Genomic DNA, 9,711 nt, shown 5'->3' on the forward strand with positions numbered 1-9,711 from the left:
GAGAAGACAATATATTATACCTGGCAAACCTAAAACACCAGTGCGATGGGCTGGATCACAGAAACCCCCTTGGGGATGCCAACTGATGTGCCAAAATTACTTCTGCCCCTGCTTTCCCTGCCCTGGCAGCTTGGGACTTCAGTGCCCTGCCTGGTTTGAGTCCGATCCACTAGCCTGCTGCAAACCCAGACCCACGTCTGAACCATGTCCCCTAACAGCTGCAGGCTTAACTGAAAGCAGCTTCAGAAGTGTTCCTGTCTTTAACACTCAGATGCTCAACTCCCAGTGGGGTCCAAACCCCAAATAAATCCGTTTTACCCTGTGTAAAGCTTATACAGGGTAAACTCATAAATTGTTCGCCCTCTATAACACTGATAGAGATGCACAGCTGTTTCCCCCTCCCCCCCAGGTATTAATACATACCGTGGGTTAATTAATAAGTAAAAATGATTTTATTAAATCCTACTTTCTGTATTTAAGTGGTTCCAAGTAGTAACAGACAGAACAAAGTGAATTACCAAGAAAAATAAAATAGAACACGCAAGTCTACGTCTAATACAGTAAGAAAACTGAATACAGACAAAAACCTCACCCTTAGAGGAATTCCAGTAAGCTTCCTTTTACAGACTAGTCTCCTTCTAGTTTGGGTCCATCACTCACTCACACCCCCCGCAGTTACTGTCCTTTGTTCCAGTTTCTTTCAGGTATCCTTGGGGGTGGAGAGGCTCTCTCTTTATCCTGCTCAAGACAAAATGGAGGGGTCTCCCAAGGGTTTAAATAGACTCTCTCTTGTAAGTGGAGACCCCCCCGCTTTCCCCTGTGTAGAATCCCAGCTACAATATGGAGTTTTGGAGTCACATGAGCCAGTCACATGTCCATGCATGACTCAGAACTTACAGATAGCAGCCATGGTTCACATGCTACCTTGAACATCCTCAAGTAGACTTTTTATGTGGATTGAAGCATTCCAAGATCCATTGTTCATTAAGTGCTTCTTGATTGGGCACTTAATTTGCACATTCCTTTCTCAAGAAACTAACCAAATGCTTTACTAAGGCTACTTAAAAATCAAGCAAGTACACAGCCAATATTCATAACTTCAAATACAAAAATGATACATGCATACAAATAGGATTAATAGATTCAGTAGATCATAGCCTTTACAGAGATATGTTACATGGTATATGTAGCATAAAACATATTCCAGTTATGTCATATATACATTCATAAGTATATTTCCATAAAGCTTTATGGGGTGCACCGTCACAACCAAAACAAGTGAAAGCCAGAGTTTGATCAAACCCAAACCCATCTATGTCATGAAGTGTTGGTAGTTACATTGGAAACATATAGTCTATCCCAAGTTATGCCCCAATTTCCGGCACTATTTTCTCCTCTGGGTTTTCCTTGTATAACTGGCACTTTATTAATGTACTATTGACACAGTGAAGAGCATTCTTAAATGTAACACTAAGAAACACTATCAGCAACATAACAGCATCAAAACTATGGGTCCAGTTCACTTCACAGCTAGAGGGCCCAGACTCCAGCACCCTAGTGCACCAGGAGTGCAGGTGGTACAGGCTACTGCTAACACCTGCTCTCCTGAGTGCCCAGGCCCAGCAAGTACAGCCCCTAAGTGGGTATAGCTTGCCTAAGAGGGATCCAGAATAGGTCAACTAGAAAATGTGCTCATTGAGCCTCCATCAATGAGACTCCTATGGAGCTCCAGACAGATTTTAAAGCTGCCTTTCCCCATTGGAACACCTGCAGGAGAGCAGCAACGATTTCTCCTCAGCCACTGGTGTAAGTCTGGCTTAATACGAGGGCTTGCTATTTGACTCTGGAAACTTCTTTCAAATGTACTGATACAGCAAAGAGGTGAAGGGCCATATTCCCAGCTGTTACTCCAGTTTTACCAAATGGTTCTTTGGTGGAGTTCCACTAGTGCAGAAGTGATGTGATGCAGTGAAGTATCAGGTCCCCAGTCTTTCAGTACACCCAAAGACATGCGGGACAGAGGTGCAGTAACAACTGCCTCAACCAAACATGCCAAGTCATTGCATTCTTGGCATCTTGTATTCTGAACAGTCCAAAGATGCCAGACAACTTAAAGCTACACCGAGGGATCACTTTGCTTACCACCCAAATACAGCCAACTCCGTGACAGAAATATGGCAACTGTTCCAGAACAGCATACCAACACTAACACTAAACATAATTTAAGATGGGAAGTGAAGAATATTGTATCCTGTTGAAAAGCCAGGGGAAAATCGTGTGGGTAGAAAGTAAATGAGTTATAATTTGGCCAGAAGACTCCATCATGGATTATATATTGTGTGTTCTGAATATACAATATGTAATCCATATTAAAAAAAAATCAGGAGTCACTTTCTCTCATCCAAAAAAAAGCACAGCACAATTTTCCTTAACACCATGATAAGGCATTGGTTTAGAGAGAAAAGTACTACCCACTGAATCAACATCACTTCTTGCAGCATTTAGGTGTTTGGGATCGGCTACACTGGCCCGTACACTGGCTTGTTCTGACACTAACCATCTTGTGACACTACACCACATCACAACTGGTAGTTTTATACAAATTACCAAGAAAAGAGATTATCTTGACACTTTTGCTGTGTGCTCCCTTTGATAGGATAGCTCAGTGGTTTGAGCATTGGCCTGCTAAACCCAGGGTTGTAAGTTCAATCCTTGAGGGGGCCATTTAGGGATCTGGGGCAAAAATTGGGGATTGGTCCTGCTTTGAGCAGGGGGTTGGACTAGATGACCTCCTGAGGTCCCTTCCAACCCTAATATTCTATGATTAACCAGTTTTACTAGGTTAGGTTTGCTGTTTTTGTCTTGTAGGACTATCTAATTTCACCCACCTACCCATCCAAATTTGTACAGCTTTAAAAACAAATTATGTCCTTACATTCATGAGCAACTCCCCAGTGGAAGTCGATGGGAATCACATGCACACCTGTGAAGTCCTTTCAGCTCTTAAAACTTGTTTTATTCTGCCGATTAGCTAAATTATATATGTATGTATTTACTGTAGACTATAACTGATAAAATCTCTTATTTGTCAGCATAAAAAGTTTAATTGGGAAGACCAGGTGGAAGAAATGGACATCAAGTTTTAAGTAGAATATCACAGTTGATCCAGTATTCCTGATCTTGTTGAGAATACTCCATTAATCCAAAAATGGTCTCATTTTTAGCAGATACAAATCACTATCAAGAATCTCATGAGCCAATTTCAATAGCATATAAACAGAATAGTCTTGTTGCACTGTCTGGATACACTGTTGCTTGCATCAAATGGATATTATTAATCATGCTAATTACAGCAGTGCTCATGGGCCAACCAAGAATGGGGTCCTAATGTGCTAGGTGCTGTACAGAGTAGTAGATGACCCTTGCCCTGAAGCACTTACAATCTAGCTAGACAAGACAGACACAAGGTGGGGGAAGAGGCATAACACACAAGCAGAGTGAACAATGTGACGGCACCAAACTGCATATTCTATGATTTGTTGGGAGGGATGGGGGTTTAGGTCAGTGGGGATCATCTAAAGAGGGAGGAAGGAAGAATGAGAGGGGAACAGGACAGATGAGAAGAGGACAAGAGAGGCAGGTGTGGAATAAAGCTGTGGTGAAGAGACTGTAGGAGAGGAAGAGGATTGGAGCACTCAACAAATCTATCAGCACAGGGCAGAGAAAGTCCAGTGAAACCTGTAAAAAGTCCTCTGAATGTCCAAAAGATGGAGTGTCTGGCTGGTTCCTCTCTGCAGTTTTTCCCCCGAGACCCCTTTGTGGTGTAGAGCATGGGGAGAGGTGGGCAAACAGACCTGCCCAAGAGGGCTGGGCAAAGTAACAACAGCAAAAGATACTCCCAGAGAGAACTGCTGACTGAGCGGAAGGAAGTGCAAAAGGCTAATCAGATTTCTCAACCATTAAAATAGAATACAACACAAGTGTAATGCCGAAGTGTTGGAGAAGTCCTGGAAATAGCCCTTCATCATTCAATGTATTTTGATCATGCACACTCTAGAAGTTCATAATAGGAGTTATACAGTTAACCACACAGGGATTCCTGATATTTACCAGTAGAACTTTTGATATGGCTGAAAATTGCATGAATACCTTTATATAGAAAAATACTATGTAACCACCATGAACACTTGTTTTTACTGAGAGAGGAAGTGGTGAAAATTGAACAAATAGCAGAGCAATTGCAAGAACACTCAAGTAACATACAAGCTAACATTAAGCAAAGGTCACCATCTGACATTTACTATACACTAAAATGAAAAGGAGTACTTGTGGCACCTTAGAAACTAACAAGTTTATTTGAGCATAAGCTTTCGTAAGCTACAGCTCCGATGCATCCAATGAAGTGAGCTGTAGCTCATGAAAGCTTATGCTCAAATAAACTTGTTAGTGTATAGTAAGGTTTCAGAACAGCAGCCGTGTTAGTCTGTATTCGCAAAAAGAAAAGGAGTACTTGTGGCACCTTAGAGACTAACAAGTTTATTTGAGCATGATGAAGTGAGCTGTAACTCACGAAAGCTCATGCTCAAATAAATTGGTTAATCTCTAAGGTGCCACAAGTACTCCTTTTCTTTTTGCGAATACAGACTAACACGGCTGTTACTCTGAAATATATATTAAGTAGACCATAGCCTCCAAGTGTCTCGATGGGTGCCTATATGAGAACCTAGACAGCTAGAACTTAGCAACCTACTGTGAATAAGCATCAGCTGACATACTAAGTCTGGCAAGCAAGTCTAGCACCGACATCATGCTATTAACTTAAAGTAGATTTCTAAGTTCTCTCAGAGCGAGAGGCGGTTGGTTATAAACTAGAAAGACATGATTCATTTGCAAAAACCCTACATAACCTGAACTTTCCCCATATGTTCACAAACGTAACTATTTCTCTGTATGGTACTTCTTATGTCTGTATGGTACTTCTTATGCCATGAATTCTTTTCCGCAAGGAAGAAATTTTAACAAATTATTTTTGTTACTTGTAGTGTCAGACTTAGTTTGACAGGTGTGCCTTGGGACTGAACTTCCCATCCACGGAATAAAGTATTCAAGGAGACTGTGGCAGAGCAAACTTCCCTATATCATCCTCTAAGAGTGCGTAGACATCAAATTGGACCCCTAGAGCTCAAAAGGGTACTTCTATGACTACTCAATATACGTTTCCACTCTAAAGTTCTCTGAAAAGACTCTGGGTAGTAATTCGCAAAAAGAAAAGGAGTACTTGTGGCACCTTAGAGACTAAAAGTGAGCTGTAGCTCACGAAAGCTCATGCTCAAATAAATTGGTTAGTCTCTAAGGTGCCACAAGTACTCCTTTTCTTTTTGCGAATACAGACTAACACGGCTGTTACTCTGAAACCTGGGTAGTAATTGTGATGTGACCACATGGCCCACTAAGAACTGGACTGAAACCAATTCATTTTGCAAACACTGAAAGGCCATCAGATAACTATGTTCAAATCACTAGTGACTGAGGCAAATTTGAATATGTGACCTAGAGGTGAAGGGCTCTATATCCTATTACCAATCACATGGGCCATCTGGTCCCTCCACTGCAAGATTTCACACACACACACAAACTGTTTGTACAGCATGCATCAAAATTTATCTGATTTAATTCTATGAGTTGTTTTTAGAACAAAATGATTCCCAAATGACTTCAAAAGAAATCAATACACTATATTCAGGATTTCTCCCCCTTTTATTTATTCCCATTTACAATGGTTTCACAACAGCTTTTCTTCTCTTTGGGGGAAATGACAAAGAAATCAGTTGCAATCATAGTCATTTGCTTTTAATTTTACACTATCAAGAAGTGTTTCTGATTTCCAGCTCTCGTGAAATTGCATTGAATCTATGAATGACCTGACCACCACCCAAAGCACCTAGGTTGTTACTGCTCTTATGAGAGCTCTTAGGCCGGACAAAGGACTTCTGTTGTCACTTACCATACAGGCTCATGATCATGGTGCCTTATAAAGGTAACTCCACCATTGTTTAGTTAATCGATGCTTACAACACTGCATGAGCATCTTCAGGATAGTTATTTCCTATTCAGTATATCTAGCTGCACAACAGCACAATGCATTTCTCATTTAGATAATGAACTCCCTTCTGCTCTCCTAAACATGCTCATTTCGAAAGATTTACCATGCCTGGGAAATGCACAGACTGCATTCTGATGAAGGTACATTTTCAAAAACGTCCTGCCATAAGAAGTGTCAGCAACCCCACCTCCCCAGGAACAATACATCAGCCCCCCTCGTCCATTAGCAGGGCAGAACAGCGGCACCTGGGCTGTGTTGATTCATTGGCTAGTAATGAAGAGCTCTTTAAATTTGCAAGACCCTGCCATCTCAGGTGTCCTCTCCCTAGACACCGGTGAGGGCCACATCCAGTGCAGCCGGACCCCCGTCCCTGCCAGCGCCTGGCTGGGCCAGCTCAGTCAGCCCCAGCGGGGAGCAGGAAGGTGGGCCTGTACCACGGTCCCCGTCCCCGGTCAGCCCTGGGGGCGGGACGCGGGAGAAGAGAGGCCCCTTACCTGAGCTGTCCATGGTGCTGCTGCCGCCGTCCAGATGCTGCGGCTGCGGCTGCTGTCGGGCCGGGCTCCGGGCTGCGGCCAGCACGGCCGGGATCACCCCTTGCTTGCTGCCGCCGCCGGCTCTCTCTTTGCTGCCCCCGCTGAAGTCACCGTTGCTCTCCACCAGCTGCAAAGATTCGTACCCGTCATTGCTGGGCTTTTTGCGGTAGCTCCCGAGCAGGCTCATGGGCGAGTCGGCGGCGGGGAGGCTCCGCGGGCAGGGGCGGGAAACCGCGCGCGCGCCCTCGCCTTCCCCGGGGTGGGGTGGGGGGGAGCGGGGCCCCAGCGGGGCGCTGTGTGCTGGGCGTGGGCCGCCGGCTCGGCTCGGCTCCGCTCCCCCGGCTCGGCACAGGGACTCCACCGGCGCGGCCTTGGCACAGCGCTCCCCGGCGGCCGCCACAGCCCAGCGCTGGGTCCTCGCAGGCTCGGCTCCCCTGGCCGGGAGCCAGCTCCTGTCTGGAGCCCCGGCTCGGGCGCAATCCAGCTCCAGGGGGCGTCTGGCGCGGGCCGCGCCCTGCCTCTCGCGGCCTGGGCTGCGCCGCTCCGACAGAGAGGGGCGGGGCACGCGTGGCCGCGGCCCCCGCCCGGCCGGGCAGGGGAGGGAGTGGGCCGCTCCGCGGAGGGTGAAGAGGCCCAATGGCGGACTGGCTGCGGCTGAGGCTAACAAAGCCTCTTAAGCGCCCACCCCCTTTGTAAAGGGTTTGACGGGGGTGATTTCAGTCTTAGGCCAGAGGCCTCACTGCCTCTGTTTGAAAATTCTGTCTCACCTGTGTGTAACCCCGCCCCCCCCATACATTATGTTATCTACACACGGACACCCTATATTATCTACATACGCACCCCACACCCTATGTCTTATCTACTCATGTCTTCTCCGCTCTTTATTCTGAACCCAGTTTTCTCTTAGGCGTCAAGGAGTTTAAAAAGAAAAAAAAAATCGAGAAAGTCTCTCTGATTTGGAGCCATAATTCACCTAACCTAACCATACCATGGACTGTAAAACCGCAGACAAACTGCTGTCACTGGTACTGCTGAGACACTTGGACCAAACCCCCTCAAACAAATTACACCGGACAATTCTGTCAATGCCACCTTTCTCGCCATAGGGCTTAGACTAAACTGATAGTGGTAGAAACAGAAGAATGGCCACACTGGGTCAGACCAAAAGTCCATCTCGCCCAATATTCTGTCTTCTGACAGTGGCCAATGCCAGGTGCCCCAGAGGGAATGAACAGAGCAGGTAATCATCAAGTGATTCATCCCCTGTTGCCCATTCCCAGCTTCTGGCAAACACAGGCTAGGAACATCATCACTGCCCATCCTGGCTAATAGCCATTGATTGACCTATCCTCCATGAACTTATCTAGTTCTTTTTTGAATCCTGTTATAGTCTTGGCCTTCACAACATACTCTGGCAAGGAGTTTCGTAGGTTGACTGTGTGTTGTGTGGAAAAAATACTTCCTTTTGTTTGTTTTAAACCTGCTGCCTATTCATTTCATTTGGTGGCCCATAATTCTTGTGTTCTGAGAAGGAGTAAATAACATTTCCTTATTTACTTTCTCCACACCAGTCATGATTTTATAGACTTCTATCATATCCCCTCTTAGGCATCTCTTTTCGAAGCTGAAAAGTCCCAGTCTTATTAATCTCTTCTCAAATGGCAGTCGTTCCATACCCGTAATCATTTTTGTTGTCCTTTTCTGAAACTTTTCCAATTCCAATCTATCATTTTTGAGATGGGGCGACCACATCTGCATGCAGTATTCAAGATGTGGGTTTACTATGGATTTATATAGAGGCAATATGATATTTTCTGTCTTATTATCTATCCCTTACTTAATGATTCCCAACGTTCTGTTAGCTTTTTTGACTGCCGCTGCACATTGAGCAGATGTTTTCAGAGAAAGCAGATGTTTTCAGAGACAAAAATGATTTTTTAAAATGCTGGCTCTCTCCCCATTCCTCTCCTCTCCACTCCCAAATAAATTTTAGGAGCGTTTGCTTTGTTTATGAAAGGTGCTTATTTGATAGCCCTGGATCATGAAATCCCAAATCCCTGAGTTTATTCTCTGAATGTTGACTATGCCACTATCCTGAATATGTGCTTTAGCCCAGGTCTAGGGTTACCATAGTGCAGGAGCCCCTGTGCTGAGACTGTCAAAGAGGATTGGAAGGATGGCATAGTGTTGGCATGCTGGACTGGGGCTGGACTACACCCAAATCACTGCAGCTGTGCCACTGTAGCCCTGCTAGTGCAGACGCGCTCTGCCAACAGCAGAGAGCTCTCCCATCGGCAAACTAAATCCACTTCTGCAAGTGGTGGTAGCTATGTCAATGGGAGAAGCTCTCCCGCTGACATAGTGCTGTACACACCGGCACTTAGGTCGATGTAATTTACGTGACTGGGGGTGGCTTTTTTACATCCCTGAGCGAAACAAGTTATACCAACATAAGTGCCGGTGTGTAGAAGCCCTGGGACTCAGAAGACCTGTCTTCAGTTCTTGGTTCAGATACAGACTTCTGGTGTGATCCTGGGCAAATCAGTTCATCTCTCCTCCCCATCTGTAAAAAATGGGTACATTTCCCTACTTCACAGGGGTGTTGTCTGAATGTAATCCATTAACGATTGTGATGTGCTCAGATACTAACTACAGTGCTGAAGCCTATGTGAGTATCTAGATGCAGAGATCGCCAGCCCATACTAGGTTAGAATGGGTGGCATCAAGTTGAAATGTTTGGTTTTTATCATGAATTACTAGCCTATCTTCTGTTTGCTCAGTCCAATTGATTTTTAGACATTTGTATAGGTGGATTTCTCACTGTATAATGCAGAAGAATGTCCTTGAACAATACAATAGTCACATGTTGCTCTGCATTTATATTTTAAGCACCCTAGGTAGTTCACATTTTAGTCATTTCCATTTGTAGTGATCTAGGAGTGTCAAATCTGACATACGGAATATAAAAAAAAAAGTTTATCCACCATGAAGCTTGCACAGCCCAACAAAGCAACCAAGCAATCTTATTGCTATACATGTGTGTCCTCCCCACATCCTGCCCTACTTGTTGTTTCA

At 44.8% G+C, this 9,711-nt stretch overlaps 1 protein-coding gene across 1 annotated transcript in view; it reads right to left on the minus strand.

The window, feature by feature from the left end:
• DNAJC6 (DnaJ heat shock protein family (Hsp40) member C6) overlaps positions 1 to 6,823 on the minus strand; it is a 65,107-nt gene extending 58,284 nt beyond the window's left edge. Inside the window, exon 1 of the mRNA XM_077824584.1 lies at positions 6,598 to 6,823. Within this exon, the coding sequence (XP_077680710.1) occupies positions 6,598 to 6,823 (226 nt within the window). The remainder of the gene's footprint in view (positions 1 to 6,597) is intronic.
• Positions 6,824 to 9,711: the final 2,888 nt, after the last annotated feature.

This window comes from Eretmochelys imbricata, chromosome 8, assembly GCF_965152235.1.
Source record: "Eretmochelys imbricata isolate rEreImb1 chromosome 8, rEreImb1.hap1, whole genome shotgun sequence".
In the NCBI taxonomy this organism is placed as follows: Eukaryota; Metazoa; Chordata; order Testudines; family Cheloniidae; genus Eretmochelys; species Eretmochelys imbricata.